At 35.2% G+C, this 21,570-nt stretch overlaps 2 protein-coding genes across 4 annotated transcripts in view; both read right to left on the bottom strand.

Moving 5' to 3' along the window:
• Positions 1-21,570, bottom strand: part of LOC136798315 (uncharacterized) — a 46,655-nt gene that overhangs the window by 12,939 nt on the left and 12,146 nt on the right. The window lies entirely within an intron of this gene.
• LOC136798316 (protein c-Fos-like) lies at positions 13,787-17,981 on the bottom strand. Of its 2 annotated transcripts, none has more exons than XM_067054907.1 (4): positions 17,671-17,981; positions 15,781-16,131; positions 15,451-15,558; positions 13,787-14,848 (listed from the first exon to the last, which is right to left on the bottom strand). In XM_067054907.1, the coding sequence occupies exons 1-4, from the start codon at positions 17,839-17,841 to the stop codon at positions 14,708-14,710; spliced, it is 771 nt and encodes a 256-aa protein (XP_066911008.1). In that variant the 5' UTR covers positions 17,842-17,981; the 3' UTR covers positions 13,787-14,707. The 2 variants fall into 2 exon arrangements, with proteins under 2 accessions (XP_066911008.1, XP_066911007.1); XM_067054906.1 differs by lacking the exon at positions 17,671-17,981 and adding an exon at positions 16,591-17,058.

Raw genomic sequence — 21,570 nt, 5'->3', positions numbered from 1 at the left:
AACACCATGACAATCTTACAACTTTACTTTCTGATCTTAATCATAATTTCAGTATTCTCGGTATCACTGAGACAAGGCTCCATTCTAAAATTGAAGATACCGAACTTTCCATCAGCGGCTTCAATACTTTTGATACTCCAGCAGTCTCCACTGCTGGGGGTACTGCCCTTTTTATTTCTAAATCTCTTAAAGGCAAACCTCGTGAGGATCTTCAAAATTTTATTAATTCTAACAGCGGCAATCTTGAATCCACCTTTGTTGAGATTGTTTTGAAGAATCGAAAAAACTTCATCGTTGGTTGTATCTACAAACATCCTCTTCTCGATGTTGATCTTTTTAATAAAATTTTTTTATCTCCTTTGTTGAAGAAAGCCTGCCAAGAAAATAAAAATCTTATCTTATTAGGTGATTTCAACATCGATCTTTTAACTTGTGACACTGACCTTTCTCACTCTGCGTTTCTCGACAATCTCGGTGCCTACCAAATCCTACCAACAATCACCTTGCCAACAAGAATTACTGACACTTCGAGCACTCTCATTGATAATATCTTTACCTCTCCTGTCAACTGTACTTCAGTCTCTGGAAATCTTACTGTTGCTATTTCCGATCATCTTCCTCAGTTTTTGGTTCTAAACACAGACTGCGGTCCCGAATTTAAGCCTGAACTTCCTTTTCGTCGAGAATGGTCTAACTTTGATGAAGCCAGCTTCAAGGAAGAATTTGACAGTTTTGATTGGGAAAATCTTCTTGAAATCGACAAGGGGAATGTAGACTCATCTTTTAACACTTTTCAAACTCATTTCTCTTCATTGTATGATAAGCATGTCCCTTTGAAACAACTTACTAGGCGTCAAGCTGATCTCCTGCTGAAACCTTGGGTTACGAGTGGCATTCGTACCTCAATGAAAATCAGGGATAATCTCAAAAATGACTATCTGAGCGTTCCTGATTCTGCAAAGGATCTCAAATCTTTCCTTCGAGGTAGGTATAAATTTTATCGTAATCGAATAGTTTCACTCATTCGTGCAAGTAAAAAACTTCATTATTCTCGCTATTTTCAACAAAACTCTAATAACCTTCGTAAACTTTGGCAAGGTGTCCGGGAAGTCATATCTTCTTCGAATTCTAGGTCTAGTATTTCTCTCAACATCAATGACTCTCTTTCTTCATGCCCTCAAGAAGTCTCAGAAGGCTTCAATGATTTCTTCTCAACGATTGCTGGTAAGATACGATCAAAAAACCCTTTCACACGTCATCACTTTTCTGAATGGCTATCAAATGAACGTCGAAATCCTAATAACTTTCTCATCTCGCCAGTCTCCAAACTCGAACTCTCTAAAGTTTTAATGTCCTTGAGTGAGAACAAAGCTTCTGGTCCCAATAGCATCCCTTATCGTATTATTTCTTCTAACCTAAATAGTCTGTCTTCGATCTTCACTGACATCATCGATCTTTCTTTTTTTACTGGTGTTTTTCCAAGTCAACTCAAAGAAGCGAAAGTCATTCCGATCTTCAAAAACAAAGGATCTCCTTTTGATGCTGAAAATTACAGACCCATTTCACTTCTTTCAAACATCGACAAAATTTTTCAAAAACTTATGCACAAACGACTGATAAATTTTCTTGATCAGACAAATTCCATATATTCTTTACAATTCGGTTTTCGCTCTGGACATTCTACTGAGACAGCCCTTCTTTACTGTGTTAACCAAATCTCAAGTGCCTTGGATGAAGGTGATTTCGGTTGTTCCATCTTTATTGATCTGCAAAAAGCCTTTGACACTGTCGACCATTCCATCTTACTAGCTAAACTAGATTTCTATGGTATTCGGGGAAAATCTCTTGACTGGTTTCGTTCTTTTCTAACTGACAGATCACAGTTTGTTTCAGTTTCAGGTAAAAATTCTACATCTAGACGCATGCAACATGGTGTCCCCCAGGGTTCTGTTCTTGGCCCCCTTCTTTTCCTTCTTTATGTGAACGATCTTCATACTGCTCTTCGATATTCTCTTGTCAATCTGTTTGCTGATGATACTATGCTCTTTCTGAGAGATGAATCTTTAAAACCTATAGCTAAACGAGCAAATATCGACCTTAAGCTTCTCATGAACTGGCTGAAGGCGAACAAGATCTCGTTAAACGTTGGTAAGACTGAACTTATGATCTTTCGTCCGATTCGAAAGAAGATCAACTATGACTTAAAAATCAAAGTCAATGGACGCAAACTCATACCAAGCAAAGTTGTCAAGTATTTGGGTGTATATCTGGATGAACATTTGAACTGGAAACACCATATAAACTTTGTTTGTAATAAATTAAAGAGAGCTAATGGAGCTCTCAGTAAACTTAGGCATTATGTCGACAAGAAAACATTAACATCATTATATTATTCTATTTCTCAATGTCATCTTTCTTACGCAGCCCAAATATGGGGTCAACGGCAGACAATCTATGCTCGCAGGGTCCACATTCTTCAAAAACGAGCTCTTCGGATTATGACTTTCTCTGACTTTCGTGCACATTCATCTCCTTTATTTTTAGATTTCAAGATTCTTCGCTTTTTCGATTTTGTCAAATATCTAAATATTATCTTTCTCTTCAAGCACTTAAAAAACAAACTTCCTACTCCTTTATTGCAAAGTCTCGAGTATAAGCGATTAAATGATACTGATCGTCATGAAGTTATCCGTTCTAAGTCCGGACTTTTAAAAATACCCGAAGTAAAAACAGTGACTTATGGCAATTACTCAGTTTTATACCAATCAATTCTTGCTTGGAATGAAATTCAACATTTCTTAACATTTGATGATAATTCCACACTTGCATTGGATCGTCTTAAGGACTTTCTTAAGTTATACTTTTTGTCTTCGTATACTTAGCTCTCGTTACAGTTTGTCTTCTTAGTTATTTGGTAATTTGAGTTGGTTATTTTATTTTTAAACTTTGTTTTTTTAAAGCATTTTTACGAAAAATTTCTTGTCAATTTCTACTTAAAATAAGACTTAAAATTATTCAATCTTGTAACTATATCGTGCGGCCACCTCCTTAGTTTAGCTTTTTTGTCTATGAGTGTGGTCGCTCGTCTCGCTTATTAGGACAAATAAATCATTTACTTACTTACTTACTTACTTACTTACTTACTTCCAACTGAAATTTACAGTAATCAGTATCATTCTCTTAACAGTCGAATTCTATTAGCTTTAAAGCTAGTACAGATTTGTACACTTTTTTCGACTTTAAAGAATATATATACATTAACATTTCTTTTCTTATAAAGAAGCAGACATGATAAAAGCTTGGACAAGCCTTATTATCAACACCATTCATTAATTAAACAATAGTTACCTCCCATAATGCTATCAAAGTCATTAACCAACTAATTTGTATTATTGGGGGCATACAATTAATTGATCTTAATGGGTCTTTATCATGGTAAACATCTCTATGAGTAAGCCCAATGTTTATGAAGTTCACCGGATGTATTATACCGATTCAAATCGACTGATAAGATTACTATCTCATTAAAGTCAATTAATTTGTTTTCATAAACCAATTATGAAAGACCAAGCCTTTAGTATAATGTGTACGTGCGTAGGAGTTGACTAACTGTGAAAGAAGTGTAAGCCACGTTGGGTTGTGTTTGAAGTTTAGAGCTATTCAGGTCAATGTGAGAATTATTCTTGTTCCAAGGACCGTGAATCGACTAGTACACCCCTGTGTCCCAGACCCACTGGGACCCCAGCCCCACTGGAAAATTAAGCAAAAATTTCGTCTCCGGTGGGAAAATATCCTTGAATTTCAGCCCCACTGGGAAATCGACTTTGATTTCATCCCCGCACTCGAAATTCCATGTTTAAAAAATTGCACTCCAAAACCATCCCCATTTTTAACCTTGGAACAATAGTATTTCTATCCCCATTAGGATTTCATAGACCATAGTGAATTTTTCATAATTGCCGTGTTTAAAATGTGTTTTCTGACTGATCTAACCAACAAAACTATAGTATGTTATACATTTTCTGTTAGACAAACTATTCCTGAATCTGAAAATTCAAAAATTGCATTGAAAAAGTTTGATGAAGAAGAAAATGAAGACTTTTTCGAGGAAGAGTATTTCAACTTGAAGAGCTTAGTTTCGGCGAAGAAAAAACATTTTGAAAATTTTTTCGCAGTAGATGGTGTATCTTTTACCAAACAATAAAAATTTTTGCGGAAAAATTTTTGTAAATGCTTCTTTGTCGCGAAATCTTCAAAATAGTGGTTTTTCATTAATTTTTCATCTGGATTTTGCTTAAAAAAACAGTCATAACTTTTGACACATCTTTTTAGAAAAATTTTCCGCAAAATCTAAAATAGTTCAATTCTTTGCAGACAGTTTGAAAAAAGTTCGAAACAAAAAGGTTAATTACCCATTAAAACTTAGCACTTTTTATAAAAGAAGGTGATGCAACATATTATTAACGTCTTTTTAAAGTTCATAACGTCATTTTAGCAATTAAGTACTTAATTACTCTTAAGGGATTTGATTAAAAAGCAATTTATAAAGGCAATTCTTTGTTAAAAGTGTTAAAGAATCTAAAACATAACTTTTATGTAGAGCCCTTAATTCAGATTAAAGTTTAGCGTATTTTCGAATGAAGATAAAATTTCTCGCTATGGTCGACTTTTTGTAAATGTTTCCCATATGCAGGGTTTCGAATGGTGTTTCTTTTTGTAATGTAATCGCAAAAATTCCAATCGTATTCCTACTAAGACATACTGAGTGGATATAACCAGAGTTTTGACATCCTTTAATAGGATAGATGTCTTAGTATGTGGTGGAAAAGTGTCAAAACAAGAAAGTCAAGTGGGGTTTTACTTCGTAAACACATTATTGCATTTGCTCATAAAATATGATTGACATGTTTTTATGTAAAATCCTTGTATCTTTAATCCGAAAATACCAAAACAATAAATCATCTCTGTTTTCAAGATCCAAAAGATACATAGGGGGTAATATTTGCACTTTTGAGGACGGCAGGGTGTCTAAAGCGATTTGGAATAACCCGTAATTTTGACCAGCGAAATCGAGAAGGGTAAATATGCTGATTAACCGTCATCCTCGGGTGGCAGGAAAATTCTCCCGGGGAATTTGCGCCCCCCCCTGGGCCACGGAAATTTGCATTGCGAATGAGTTTCTCAAAAAAAGTTTTTCTTTGTTATGTTGTATATTGGCACATACTTACCCAACACCCGTTTTTGGCGAAAACATCAATAAAAACTTTATGGACAGTCCGAGGAAAGATAAAATCGCCCGCCTTGCGGGATGATTGAAAAAAACATTTGCAATGACCAATGAAAATTTAGCCCGTCACTGGCACGTTTGGATGCAATAAATTAGTAGCAATACATTATCATCTTTTGATAGTTACACGTTTTTAACATACAAACCCTTCATAAATCATTGTTGTTTTCGAAATAAATTTTTGCGGAATACGATTTACCATGTAGAGGTCACCGATCAAATTTTAGTAAAAATCGTAAATCGTAAATCAACAAAGAATGCTTTAGGAATTTGGAACCTTGTACATCTCGAACCATTCTCAGCATGAAAGCTTTAACGCTGCCATTAGAAAGTTTTCTGATACCGAGATCGAATTAGATGATTTTACTGAAATGCTAGTTTTTTGGATCAAGAATTAGAAAATATAAGGTTTATTCTTACCTTAATCTCTACCTAAGTTTCCTCTGTTCTTAAGGTAGAGAACACAGACTTACAACATCGATCGAAAATATGTGTTTGTGGTATGAAACCAAATTAGTCTGCCTTCCGCTCTAGCAACCGTTAACCTAGCCTAAGTTTTAATGCACCAGGAAAAAATTATAGAAGCTAATCAAAAAAGGAAAATTTTTGAAAGGTAGAAAGAAAATAATAAATGACCGTGCATACAATTAGAGAGGCTATTCAATTAGTAATTAGTTAGTGAGATGATTCATCCATCGATATCCTACACTGTTGCAATACTATTACTAAAGTAACTAGTACTTAAAGAGATGAAGAAAAAATTGCAACAGATTCGCCTAATCAAATATGATTTATGATACTAGCGCACATAGGATTACTGACCAAGTTTTGATACTAGCTCACAGAGGGCTGGCCAATTCAATAAGACCCTTTTTCAAGAAACAGTTGAAATTCAGCGTGTCCTCGTGAAACATGATTAATTGAGGAAAAGAGACACCTTTATTTTTAGGATAATGTGGGGGTATAAGAAGCCATATTGATCGACACTTAGATTTGGCGTCTGCCATGTGCTAAGCGTGGGTAGTATCAATCGAGCATCCTAATATTACACCTCGTCTTCTTTTCTCGTTGGAAATATAATTACACCCTAGCTTCTCTAAGAAGGGAGTTCAAAGCTATCCTCTAAAGAAAAAGATTTTACAGAAGTTTCTTCGACAAGCCTAAAAATGAAGTGCTCCTTTACTGGTCTATCTTTTCCATAATGGAATTCAAGCCTTTCTCAGCAGTTTTCTTAACCTGCAACCATGCTGCAACGAAACAAATTGGCCAATGAGGTATTGAGAAATGAAAGTGAGATCTAACGAGCTAAATTTTCCAAGAAAAGGATCTCTTTAAACAAAAGCCGAAGATTGGGCGACATATGGGCTTGCATAACTGTTATATCACAGAAATTGACTCTCATTTTATGCAAAGGAAGCCAATGAATTGACATCAATGCAAGAGTTGGCAGACATTGGGAAGTATTGGCAAATCCTTTGATCCGTTTTAATCACTACTAATTATAGGTTATTAGATGCTAAACTTTTTTGTACCCAGCCACGTTTATCCAAAATTTAATTTGCCATTTCCTTTAAAGGTTGGACTTGAAACGCATGTTGTAAAATTATTAAAGTTGTCCTTTGATATTTGCCATTTCTCGTGGGAGAATTAAAAGAAAACTAAGAAGACGACCATAAGATATAATGTTAACCCTCTCTTAGATAACTGGTGAAGTTTTTCTAGGGTTTAAAAACCAGAAATTTTCTTTTCTATTCGTAACTTTGTTTTTACAGCCTGTGTAGTGGTGCTTGACTTCTGTCCAGAAGGCTCGAGTCCGATACCCACTGTGGCACTACGATTCACTTGGCAAGTGAATACTCCTTTGCCCGGGTCAACCCATGCTATGTGAGGGGAATTGGGTACCATAACTCTGATACAAGAGTATGGGTAGATATTCCAGACATTGTGGTATGCCGAGACACTTATGAGGTTCTACACCTGCGAGGACATCCGTTCTCCCGTGTAGTTCGAGTGTCGTGGTATACACCATGGCTCGGCAGCTCGCATCTGCAAGGTTGCAATGTCTGCTTGCGCTGTGATTCCTACTCCACCGTGGGTAGGACCCATTCCGATGCATCGGAGGGCATATCTATATCTATATATCTCTATATCGTAGCTAAATAATCCAAATTCATATCGCCTGATTTTCAAATGTGTAATACCTTTTCTGCCTCATTCCCAATGGTGGTTAAGTTTAGACTTTTTTCATTGATGATTGTATTAGGGGCAATATAATGGTCAATTTTTCTACTGTGGGTATATCTTAAATATAAAGGGGTGTGCATGTGTTTTGACTGTTTTCCTAATGGTGATTAATGTGGATGTGGCATATACCACCATCCTGCAAACCTAGAACTCTCTGGCAGATTCCCTACCAGCTACCGGGGGGGGGGGTACTATACCCTTGTCGACCGAAGATTCCCTATCAGCTCTGTATTGTGAAAACAGGAATGCACCAATGTACAAATAACACATGACAAAACTTGAACTTTGTCTTGTGATAACAAAACACTCATTCATAAAAATAACTCAGGAACACCTGGGGATAAACATTGCACAACAATATTTTTCAATTGAACGATTGTCAATGAACTTACTTTACAGAAGTAAGGAAACCACAAATCTTTTAATAAAGTACACAGCAAGCTTATAGTATAAGATTGATAACATCTTTAAACCTCAGTTCCAATAGATTACAAAACTTAAAAGAACTGATTGTAAATTGTTGTAAATAGTTACTGTAAATGAACTTTCAAAAATGACTCGCAGTCGGGGGATTTATTTCTAAAAAACATTTTCCCTAATAAGGCATGATAAACCTTTATAACAAGAATGACGTAATAGACCTCCTGTGAGCTTTGAGAGTAGGTGATTTCTTGTTAACTCTCGAGTATGACATGGTCCTAATCTAAAGAGCCAAAAAGTTAAACTGTGTCTTTTAAAAACCACAACCCACATTCCTGAGGAGTTATTCAAGATTGACAGGAAATCAGAAATATTCCACGAAGGTACTAAGGAAAATAACAGGATCTTTAAATGTTACCATACTATGTGTTGGACAGAAATTAGCTCCTGCTGTACAGCATTTTAACAGCACCAACACGTCCCAAGAAGGAATACATTACAATGTCACCCTACTGGGATTTTAGTAGAATAACAGGAATTACTGTGAGGTGAGATAAATCGTTTTTCAGAATCATTGTCAAGAAAAAGATGAGTTTGACTGTTGCAATTGTTTCAGTCTAATGTCTCTAATGTTATCGACTCGCCGAAGAACAAAAATGACATTCGTTGAAAATTGTTGCTGCTAAATAAAGTATAAATAAAGTTTGATTCAAAGAGTGATGGTATAAGCTCGAAATAGACGTGGAAAACCAAAATAAATCTTTGTCACAGGCTAAAAAAGGAAACGAGATGTTTAGATTAAAATCAAACTATAACTTAGTTTACATTTATGTCAGATTTGCAGACCATATCTATATTACATCGATACAACGTGATTTCGTGGTCATAATGAAATATTTGATTCCATATTGATTATAATTAGATTACAATTAGATTGCATAATTAACCCCCCCCCTCCAATTTTTGACTATCCCAACCGTACCAGTCATTCAATTCACTCGTCTGAAAGTAGCGTGCTTAGGAAGTAATTTCATTTCCATCGAATATCTGTATTGTCTTAGTCTACTGGGTCCCTTTCAGTACTGAAAACATCATTTTTAATAGCTAAGTAACCACGCGAACAATTTATAGGCATGTCTACACACTATAACCGCAATCAATCAAGCCTGAATTCCACACATATTCTAGCAAGGTAATTAAAATACCTTCTCGAATTTCTCTCTAGAAGTTTAAAGGAAAAAAGTTATTTTTTCTTCTCAGCATAATCTATATGTAGAGAAATTTCAAGAATTTTAATAACATACACATATTCTTGAAGTTTAGAATTCTTGAAATAACCAACTTAGAGTTAATATCGTCGTAACTTAAGCCTGTTTCAAAAGAATCGACAGCAGACCGCTTTTGCTACATTGTTCTTGAAGAGAGCAAAGGCAATGTATCAAAATGTAACGAATGCAAAAGTTTTTGGAACAACTTTAATCGTTTCCCACCCAGGAGTTTCTCACGATATCATCTTTTCCAGAAAAAAATTCAAGGCTAAATAGAGTGTGGAAGCCTCTCCACTCAACAACGATCTAATTACTCTCACTGGAACACAGGGAGTGAGACTCGGGACAAATCAAACTAGAGAAAATTTACTGTAATCATAAAAACCTAATTCAGTGAATCTTGGTCTAACCTTACCGAAAATATCAATTGCTAAACAAGTATATTTTGAAATACAATCTAAAATTAAATCTTATTTCTTTAATACTAACGTTGTGGTTGATTACTCATTAAATTTATTGGCAAAGGATGAGTGGTCGTTAACATCTACACCAAAAACCGCTTTGCTTCCACCACACTGCAATATCAAAAAGTAGAAAAAATGAAGAAAAAATATATCGAAATATATTGCTCAATGTATTCCGTTGTCAGCATCAAATTGTATTCGAGGAAAATGTTTGTTGAAAATGTTGTATTCTAGCGCTCTCGATGCATTTTCACCGCTATTGAGTAGTGCCGCCATTAGGGTACTAATTTCAAAAAAACTCCGATCAAAGATTTTTGGTTGGCCGGGATTGAGTAACTTGGTCCAGGGATATATAAAGGTCAAGGGTCTGCACTCACTGAACAGTCCAAAAGTGACAATTATATCAGCACGTGTATGTTTTAGAAAACCCAGATGAATTCAGTGGGAATTCACCATCAACTCTTTCTATACCGTGTAAGTTGATTAAATCAATTTTTTTCATTATTCCACTAATATGTAAAAGATTCATCTAGCTGATCACTCCATATTAAATAACCCAGCATTTTAGAAGTTTTTAGAAATTCTCATATGCACTTTCCAACGACCGGAACCTTACGAAATATGATATGCTGATTGAAAGTTTTCACATAAAATGGTGATAGTCCTAAAAACCAGACCCCAATTTGACTGGAAAGTACCTAAAGTACATTATGGAAAAGTCTTAGTATTGTAAGATTTGTTAACCCTTTCAGTCCCACAGCAGCACCGCCAAACAGCCAAAGCCCTGGTGGAACCCATCTTTAACGGCCTATGATTCCGGAACGAAGAATTTTCCTGAGCCCTCGTGATCAAGACGTCTCATTGAATTCTTCTTTTCCAAAGAGTGTGAAGTTGAGGATGAAAGGGTTAAGGGTTCATTTGTATGAGGACAGAGGACATAACTAAGTATGCAGACACATGGGCAAGGCCCGTGTTACAATATTTTGCAGTTATCTTAACTAAAGAGTGTAAAAAGATGATTTGAAGCAAAGCTAACACGAAAAGTTTTTATTGGATAGCGAAAAGGTGACACAGTTACCTTCAGCTAACACTATGAAAGATGCCCCAATCTTTTTAATTTGATACAGTTCCATGGCGAAGGCTAATGAACGGTAATGAACGGACAGACATTATGTACCGCAGTTTTGCATAAAAATCTACGTTACGAAAAGTCTTTTAAAATGTGACGTGGATGTATCACTAAAATATTTGACGTCAAATAAAAAATCACCTATATGAAAGTTTCTGCAAAATTTTTAAAAATTCAATTGAGAGAAACCATTTCAGCGTAACGCCGAATTGACTCTGATCATGATAATATTATCGTGAAAATTTTATATCGTATTTATAAAGTGAAATAATAAGTTTGAAAATGCTGTCAACATTGAAAGCAGACCGATGTGGCAGACAACAAGAGGAGAAGTGGCTTAAAACAGTTGTTCTGGAACGAACAACCAAAATTGTAAAATCACGCAAGAAACAAAAATACTCTTCCTCCAAAAAAGAATTCTGTAAAGAAATCAATAATACCAAGGGGAGAATAACTCAACTTCGAAACACGAAAGCAAGCTGTGGACAACCAACTTCATTGATCACCTTCACGGACAAGAATGGCATGGAATTAACCGTCACTTCAAAGAAGTTCAATCAGCTAAAAGCTAGCGGTTTGATTCCACCCAACGCCATTGCACCAACGCAAGAACGACCAACCGAAGTGACTTCACTTTTGAAAAGGCAAGCTACAAGCCAACAGTTGATCACCTTCACGGACAAGAATGGCGTGGAATTAACCGTCACTTCAAAGAAGTTCAATCAGCTAAAAGCCAGCGGTTTGATTCCACCCAACGCCATTGCACCAACGCAAGAACGACCAACCGAAGTGACTTCACCTTTGAAAAGGCAAGCTACAAGCCAACAGTTGATCACCTTCACGGACAAGAATGGCATGGAATTAACCGTCACTTCAAAGAAGTTCAATCAGCTGAAAGCCAGCGGTTTGATTCCACCCAACGCCATTACACCAACGCAAGAACGACCAACCGAAGTGGCTTCACCTTTGAAAAGGCAAGCTACGAGCCAACAGTTGATCACCTTCACGGACAAGAATGGCATGGAATTAACCGTCACTTCCAAGAAATTCAATCAGCTGAAAGCCAGCGGTTTGATTCCACCCAACGCCATTGCACCAACGCAAGAACGACCAACCGAAGTGACTTCACCTTTGAAAAGGCAAGCTACAAGCCAACAGTTGATCACCTTCACGGACAAGAATGGCGTGGAATTAACCGTCACTTCAAAGAAGTTCAATCAGCTGAAAGCCAGCGGTTTGATTCCACCCAACGCCATTGCACCAACGCAAGAACGACCAACCGAAGTGACTTCACCTTTGAAAAGGCAAGCTACAAGCCAACAGTTGATCACCTTCACGGACAAGAATGGCGTGGAATTAACCGTCACTTCAAAGAAATTCAATCAGCTGAAAGCCAGCGGTTTACTTCCACCTAACGCCATTCCACCAACGCAAGAACGACCAACCGAAGTGAGTCTAGAGCGTATCAACTTCTACAAAGAACTAATGATGGAAGCTCAAGACGCTCCTTTACCATATGACGATGGCGAATGGTAAAAGCTGAAACAAACGAAAAATAAACAAAAAACATTTAATAAAAACCAAAAATGCTCAAAATCCTGTATTGTTTTTACATAATGTAAATATAACTCCGTATATATAATTACGTTGTCAATCATATCATCTCAAATCCTAAAAGTATTAATGCTTATTCATGGCATACTATATGTACAAAATTGATGCCAAAATGAGGTCTTTGGCACAAAAATCATCATGGAAAATCTTGTATCTGACTCTGACATCTCAAAGTCTGTTAAACTATTGTTATTTTTAACTGAAAGCATGAAATTGACGTAAAGCAGACATCTTTTCCCGGATATTCCACGATTTGCAATGACGTTCGCAGTTTAAAAGCTTTTTGAAAGGTTTTGAGAGATCTAAAAACTGAACACACACTGGGATGTTGTTTACGCAAATATTCTTGTTGTCTTTAGAGAAGGGGAAATGTCAAAATTTGATACAATGAAAGTTAATTAGAACATATATGAAGGTGGGTGTGGCAGGATCCCAACGGACTATACTGATTTATGCACGGTATAATAATTAACAGTTTTTAATTAAATATTTTTTCCTTTTATTCAAAGCCCTCTGCTAATCTTAATACCCCAATGTCTAAAATATTATAATGTTATACAGGGCGTATTAAAAAATTCTTTAGGTTCAGAATGATGATATTGTATGATGAAGAAGGGGGCTATGTATAATAAAGGGTATATAAAGGGTATGCCCCTTTCAAAGTTTCCCAATGATGAAATTGTTATCAAGTTAGACAAGGACTCAGATTAAAGATATTGCAGGACGAGGAAGAGGGATCTACCTATGTACCCCAGTTACCCACGGCTGAAATGCTATCAAGTGAGACAGGGGTATTTTAAAGTATTTTGATAACACCATGAAGATGAAGATGGCACGGGAAGGGAAGATTAGTTTTGACATAAACAATTGTAACTGATTTGTTTTGCTTTCATCGTGATTCTGAAGTAAATACTAAAATGATACACGTTAATTAATCATACACTTATTTTTGGCTTACCACTAAAGACACAAAAACAACATCTTATTAAAGAACGAAAAAAAAGAAGAGATAAAATCATCACAAATCGGTTATTGACGTCATACAAATGTCAATTAAAAACATGTTATTGCTGATCCACCCAAAACTGATGACGTCATGTCTGACACGATGACTCATTGACCAGCATTCAGATCATTTTCATGATCCAATCAAAAAATTTGATTGCTATTTTTATACTGTTTAATTGTTTTTAGTTTTAGTCATCAATAAGGTCTCAATTTTGAAAATTAATTTTCTTAATTTCAAAGGTTCATTTTCTGCAGTATGGGTAATTATTTTGAAAATCTAATTACTTTTGATGAAGTCAAGGGCAAGAATTGCTGTGGAAAATTGGAACATTTAGGAACCAGTCAGACAAAATAAAACGACAAATTTATAGTTTTATATTGAAAAATATCTATCTATCTATACAAAATGAATTTTTTACAAGAAATTTGTTTTAATATAACAATAAATAAAAATATTTTGGTCTTTAGTAGTTTTTGTGCTGTATACAATCTTCATTTATCAATATTCTATTATAAATTCACTAAAAATTTTGACTTTTTCCAAAAAAACAAAAATATTAATATAGCACACAATTTTTTGTTTATCTTGTTAAAAAAATAAAAACAAAGCTTGACATTCTTACATAAACAATATTTAAAAAATATACAGCCTAAAATATTGAGTTTTTCACTTTATGGCAGTAATCCCAGCGGCAATGAAAGTCGCCAGGACGAAAATCACCAAAAAAACTCTGAATTTTTCAAACAAATAATATGTAAAGACACTGGTCCCCTTGATAGCACGTTTATGTATTTTTTCTTTCAAACTTCAGAAAATTATCAATGAAAATTTGAGAAAGAAAAAATTATAACACAACAAACTTAATCTTAAACTATCGTCATCGCAGATTAAGGGTTTTATGACGCATACAAAAGACAAAAGGGACTTTTGCTTTTCACAAAAAAATGTAAAAATATAAAAAAAAATGTCTCTTCATTCATATATTATATCTCTCGTGTGTATCTAGTTTTAAAAACAGCTAGCTTAAAATCCAAAGTGTAAGCGTAGCCTTAGTCGAGTTTCACCTCCATGGATAAGATGCTAAGCTCGAACTTGTAAAGTGTAGGTGCGTTAAAAGGCGGTTTGCTTGTCTGGCACTAATCAACATCCAATCACAGACCACGAAATCGCATTGTCATCTGCTCTAATGTTGAGGAGTGATGATCGATCTCTATTCTAAATCCGCGTATGGGATCCACACTTCTCAAAATCCAATTCCTTCTCGACCATTCTTCAAGCATTGCTACCAGAGAAGGGTAACTGTTTTGGACAATCATGCTCCTTCAGTAAACTTTGTAATTCATCTAATTGTTTCTTGAGATCACGAATTTCTTTCTCCACACGTGTGTTGTCTTCTTCAATTTGTGTCGTTTCCTGGTGAAAAGAAAAATTGAAGAAAATTAAGAAAGTTGTCCAATGCTGGATAATGGATAATTCACCAATATCAATTGCTTACTCAAAATTCATTAAGTTGCACAATTGAACATGTTTTTGAAACAATTTTCAAACAGACATTGTAGACAAAAATTATGAGTTCTATATACTTGAAAGGAATATGGCGTAAGAAAGTTTTTTTTGCTGATTTGTACAGTTTTTGTTGGCCAAAGATGTTTCCAATCTTTGCTTTGATAAGCTTTACGTAAGAAGGTCAAATAAACTTTTCAAAACGGGAAATTTTCAACGGTTATTTTAGCCAAAGTGATATTTTGAATCTTCAGTCATATTCAATGCCCGAAAAAAAGTTTGAAATCAAGTTTTAAAATAACAATTAGGGCGTCCCTTTATATCTTATGTGGTTTCACGCAGTACTTGAGGTCAATTAACCACAAATCTCAAATAAGTAAGCAGTGTATTTCTTATGCCATATTCCCTTCTGATATAAAAAGCCAAATTTCACCGAATTAGAAAAGATTTCAAAGTTTCGTTTCCGACGTCTGATAATAGGGAAACGGTAGTAAGAAAATGACGTAATTTACCTGCTCTAGAGCGTCGATTCGTTCACGTCTTCGTGTGCGGCAACGTAAAGCTGCTTGCTTGTTGCGTTCACGTCGGACACGTCGTTTCTCGAGTTCTTCGTGTGAAAGCTGAACAAAATGAAAGAAAATACTTAATATTAAAATTTAGATTCAATCTTTTGAGTAGAGAATTTTTTTTTGCTGTGTTCAGCTTTTTGAAGGAATGAATCATCATAAAAACTGTTTCGAAAAAAAAAAAAAAAATTTTCTGTTTGTCAAAAGTCGCGACAATCAAGCCGATATGTATTTGAAATCATATGTATAACAAAAAAATCGAGAAATTGTTCTTACCTCTTCATCACGCTTTCGGCGTTTCATGCCATATTCGTTATAGTAGTATGCATATTCGCTGGCCGGTTGAGCAACTGGACGGGGTCCGTATCCGGGAGCCGCCATCATCGGGTGTTGCTGCATACGGTAACGCATCATAAGATCTTCTTGACTGAAATGTTGTTGTGGTGAATTGAGAGGAGATGCGGAGTAAGTGGAAGAGTTGCCGGGTGAATGTGCGTAAGTGTTCATGGGTGAAGGCGACGCCATTGATTGGATAGCCGAGACGGGTGAGTAAGGGTTGTATGGTCGGCATAGGATCGGCATATTCATTGATGGTGATGCGAGCATTGATGGATTGTTTTGATGCGCCTGTAACGAGAAAGAAAAATATATTATTTGTTTAATGTTCATTCCTTGTCCGCGTCAAGCATGCCTATTGATGCCTGTCTTGATCAAATTTGTGTTTGTATACACGAAACTAGAATATATGATGTTTTTCCGAATTCAAAGAAATAGTGATGTTGATAACAAATCAAAGTGCTGACAAGGACAAAAATGACATTGATAAATTTTTAATACAAATCGCAACATGATTTGAAGAGAGAGGTGATAGCAATTAAGTCGGCTAATTAAAAGTTGAAAACCTATAATTTTGTATCAAATTAAAGTTTATAATTCTTTTCGAAATGAAAATAATAACATAGAGGTGTGAAAACGAAAATAGCGTGATCAGCAAATCCGAAATCAATTAACGTGTTAGTTAAAGATAAATACTTAAGTGCCGCATAGGCAATTCCGTAAAAAGGTAATCTCAAAAGATTTCACTACCTCAACGGGTGAGGCGTCGGTCGGCGACATATCCCAATGTCGGAGCCGACTTGTGCTCGGGCCTGCCGAGGATAAATCGAGCGTAAAACGCGAGCGGTCGTAAGGGTTCGTTGAGGATGAAGATGAACTCTCTCCGCGATTAGCCATGTTCGAATTCATTATAATCCCGACTGCCATTATGAATCAAAAAAATCCCAATAAACTTGTTTTTAAAATGTACTTTCAATTGTAATAAAAAGATTTTTTTTCTTTTCTTTTTTGATGATGACCAAGACAAAATGAGTTGACAACGATGACGAATTCTCAAAAAAATTATTTCATTAAAAAAATCAAACTTCTTTATCTTGTTGTGTGTGCTGGAGAGAGCGCAACTTTTGATCTGTATACCAAGCACGTTTTAAAGTTTGTTTCTAACTCTATAACCTCATCAAGCAATGACTGGTACCAAATAGAGTTAAGGTATGAATGATGACTCTAACAAATCAGGTTCTATGCTTAAATGTGATTTTTCATATCAATATAATAATAGAACGAGTATGAATAATATCCGGTCCCAATTAATTTATATTTTTTTCAAATAATGATATGTGAAAAGAGCCTTTTTAATTTTTAATGTTTAATTTTAACAACTTTTTAATTATGCCACTTTTTTACCCCCGTCTTTTTAATTAATGTCAAATTCGAATCATGCTTTTTGACATGTGATCGAAATAAATTATTCCGTAAACACAGGAAAATTTTTTTCACATACGAAAACAATAAAAAATGCCAGTTTGCACAGATTGATTTACATGCAATGCATGCCGCGTGCAACCTCTTCAAATCATAAATGGAAGAAATCAGTTTTCCTCTTTTTTTCAAATATTTGCTGATACAAGCAAAAAAATTCCCATCAAGCCATCAAAAAAAAAATCTTGACCAAAGCAAAAAAGGATAAGAAAGTTCTAGATGATTTCTGAGCAACTTAAGAATCACATAATTTTTGAAATTTTGAACATTGTTTAGAAGATTCAGAAGTAGAAATTCAATACCCTTTACTATTAGGTATCTAAAAAATAAAGATATAAGAAAGTTCCCTACCTGATAAGCATTTACGTTAGACATTGGCAAGTAAGGGTCTTCAGCTTTTACATCAAAGCATTGCGAATCAGTATCGCTGATAACCTCTGGTAAGTTTAAATCATACATTGGTGAAGCTTGTGTTTGATAAATATCCCAAGATGGTACTTCTTGATTTGTTGTATAAGTCATTTGAATGAATGATAAAAAAAACTAATAAATGTTCGGTGGTTCTCGTTTATAGTTCTCGTTTGTCGTTTCTGTGTCTACTTCTTTAAGATGATTCACGATGTTCTCTCTTGCTCGTCGGTTTAATGAGTGATTGATAAAATATGCTACCGAAAACTGTTTTATAGATATTAAATATGTTTGATGAACCAATCAAAATTGAGAATTTGATTGACGTCACTTTTGAATTGTTTTCAATAGGCCAATCATATCTCGTTATTTTTTATAACAAGTTGTTTTTTATTATCAGATTTGGTTTGCTGACGTCAATGACATAAATTTTCTCAGTAAACATAATCGCTAAGGAGCTTTGTTTCTTATTCCCTATAGTTACTTGCATAAATTATGCTAAAAGAACAATAGAATTATGACGAGAACTGTTTTCGTTTCATTCTCGGTGGGAAGATATTCAGCGACAATGTATTAATTTGGAGAGACTCGTCAGTGAAACTCTCAATTTCATTGTTTCTAACGACAATGTTTATTGAAAATGAACTTGGTCGTCAAAGACTCGGTGAAACGACGACAATTTTCGTACAGAAATGAATGGAAAGGGACCAAAGTCTCGAGAATTTTCTTTCGAGGTCGTCTTCCCTGTATGTCAGATTATAATAATTGACGATATTGTATTGTGTAAGGCCTCATAATGTGCCTCTAGACTAGAATGAAAGGAAAATGGTATTGTGCAATCAACAATCACATACAGGGAAATTGAAAGTAATAAACGCATTCTAAATGTGTACTTTTGCCAAAACAAAACATGCAATGATCTGTGTGGACGTACTGTATCTTAAAACTTGCCAAATACACAGCAACGATTCTGTTCTCTTTTTTTTTGGGTCACAACGCCGCGACAAACTAAAAAACACGATTTAAATTTCAACGTTGCGACCGTTTGATAATCTAATTACAAAAAGAACATCAAAAATCTCTTACAAGCCGGAAAACGAAATAGAATGGGGTATTCTACACTTTACTTATAATATTCTGTGTCTGCAGGTTGTTAAGAGGGAAGTCCTCAACACCAAAACACGAAAATAACATCAAAAACCCCTTACGGACAGGAAAAACAAAATAGAATACCCTCTCTACACTTCACTAAGCATATTCTCTGTCTGTAGGTTGTTAAGCGGAAAGACCTCAACACGAAAACGCAAAAGAGCATTAAAAACCCCTTACGGACAGGAAAAACAAAATAGAATACCCTGTCTACACTTCAGTAAGAACGTATACTTTGTCGTTTAAGAGGGAAGTCCGCATAATCATAACATTCTCCATTTTCCTGTAAGATTGTCTCCGTATAAAGAAGAAAGTCTTTTTGATTGACAGGGGAAAACTATGATTGACAGCAAGCGTATCTTATTGTGATCGACAGACGCAAAATGCCGTTTTGGGTAAAAATTGACGAAAGTTCTGAACAAAATGATATCAAGTCAGAAGTCTTTGATAGATTGAATAATATTTCGCTTTCTTGGAACCAGGAAAGTATATAAGTGACAAAGCTTACATAGTGTCCTCCAGGGTTTGTTCCCCCCACCAAATTCTTGATTTTTTTAAATCTCCCCCCTCTTTTTTGCTTTCCCCCCAGAAAATTCTGAAAATATCATTTCCCCCCCATATACCCGTATAAATTTCTCAAATTTCAACCTGACACAGACGTAAAAATTTGCTGCAAAAGGAATACTAGACAAAATAGAACGAAAATTGGTTAATTTTCAATCATGATCTAATCACATGATATCATGTGGACTGACCTTGGTTGCTGAGATAAAATTGAAGTGATTTCACACTTCCCCCCACCAAATTTGCCAACTATCGATGTTTTCCCCCCTCTTTTTTTTCCCCCCTTTACTATTCAAATTTTCATTTTCCCCCTCACCCATTCAAAACTGGAAAATTGATTTCCCCCCCCCCTTTATAAAGGGGGGGAGGACACTATGGCTTACATGCGATAAGTCTTCTTTAAATATGGTCAAAAATTAGACAAATGGTAAAATGCAAAAAAGTAAGAAATGTGAAGTAACCACTTTTTAGATGAGCACTATAGTTACTATGAGTAACACAAAAAAAAATATTGCCTTATTAAATCCTGTCACCTTTTTCACCATTTAAAAAAAACAATTCACTAAATCATGATTGTAGACTATCTATCTTAAGTTTTCAAAGACTATTTGAATTTTGCAAATTACAGGTACGAAAAAATGGATGGGAAATGATACAATTTTGAAAAAAATCATCACTTTTAAGCTTTTTATGCTTTGCTGTGCGTTATTAATATGATAAATACACGGAAATTTACATTTGGAAGCCATATAACCTATTCCCTCCTTTGATTGAGCAATGCTGAGAGAATCCTCTAAGCACAAATCGAAATTAGGTGTGTCAACATTCAGCTTTTGGATGTTTAGGTTTGATTTATTTGGCATGGTGCGTCATTACCACGCAAAAACTTTAAAGGCTTTTCTAAAAACAAAGTCAACTCCAAAACAATTTTAGATTCCAAATTATGCAGGCCACATAGTTAATTAGTGTATTTTAATGACCTACAACATGTATAGAAAGTAATTAATTATCCTTTTTAACAATAACGTTTGCTATATCATTAAAGCAAACTTTATTTTGATCGAAAACTATGTTACGTACCTTTACGGACGTGAGATTTTAAATGCGTGGGGGATGACATTATTAACCGACGCCTACAAATTGTTTTGAGTTTTAAAGAAGTAGGTTTTAACACAAATTGTTATTGTTCATTCAAGGTGATGACTAGCCGACCAGTTAATTAGTCTCGAGTTCCGGGACCAAACCTCACCCAAAACTCTTAAAACGCACACACGTACCAATCTCTAAGGCATCCTACATTCGGTATGAATCATACATCATTACAAACATCAAAACTATCAAAAACCTCCCTAGAAAAGTCATATTTGTTAAGCTGATAGGCTTATAATACGTCCGTCTAGATATATTTTCGATGTATTGCGATGTAAGTTTTTTCAACAGGGTACGATCACTGACCTTTATATAACCCTGGACCAAGCAATATCTGCCATCTTTGATTGGAGTTTTTTTTGGAATTGATACCCGAGGAGAAGCCATTGCAATATTAAAAATTAACGTCTAACGCCGCTACATCATCAAAAGAATTTGAGGAAAAGTAAACCTAGCGCTCTCGATGCATTTACACCACTATCGAGTAGTACCGCCATTAGGGTACCAATTTTCAAAAAGCTCAGATCAAAGATATTTTTCTTGGCTGGGATTGAGAAGCTTGGTCCAGGGTATATAAAGGTCAGTGGGTACGATGCCCGGGGATATTGCTTGAACTGTAATTATAATTTGCATACGCCTGCCTAAAGGAGAATACAGTTGACTCTCGCTAATTCGAATTCGAGCGGGGAATCTTATTTATTCGAATTACGGAGATATGAAAATTATAGCAATCATTTTCTCCTTGAATGGAATTATAATTTAGGAGGGTAAAAGTTCAATTATAAGTGAAAATTCTCCGTAACTTTAGTATGCTCAGAGAATCGCTCAAAACCATCATATTTGAAATGAGAAGTTGCGAATGCACTGGCAGCATTCCATCAAATGTTAAGATAAACAAAAACAAAAGTTAGATATAACACCTTGTTCTATAACAGGACCACCACCATACCAAAATAAACAGCAGTTAGAACGTCATAACAC

Source organism: Clytia hemisphaerica, unplaced genomic scaffold (genome assembly GCF_902728285.1).
Source record: "Clytia hemisphaerica strain Z4C2 unplaced genomic scaffold, Clytia hemisphaerica genome assembly, whole genome shotgun sequence".
Lineage (NCBI taxonomy): Eukaryota > Metazoa > Cnidaria > Hydrozoa > Leptothecata > Clytiidae > Clytia > Clytia hemisphaerica.
The sequence above is the reverse complement of the archived record's forward strand: the minus strand, read 5'-3'. Positions and strand labels throughout refer to the sequence as shown.

Excerpts from the sequence above, each read along its gene's own strand:
- LOC136798316 (XM_067054906.1), bottom strand. The coding sequence starts at position 16,767 with ATGGCAGTCGGGATTATAATGAATTCGAACATGGCTAATCGCGGAGAG. Across the intron at positions 15,559-15,780 it reads GCCGAAAGCGTGATGAAGAG|CTTTCACACGAAGAACTCGA; the intron begins GTAAGAACAATT and ends CATTTTGTTCAG. Across the intron at positions 14,849-15,450 it reads GAATCGACGCTCTAGAGCAG|GAAACGACACAAATTGAAGA; the intron begins GTAAATTACGTC and ends TCTTTTCACCAG.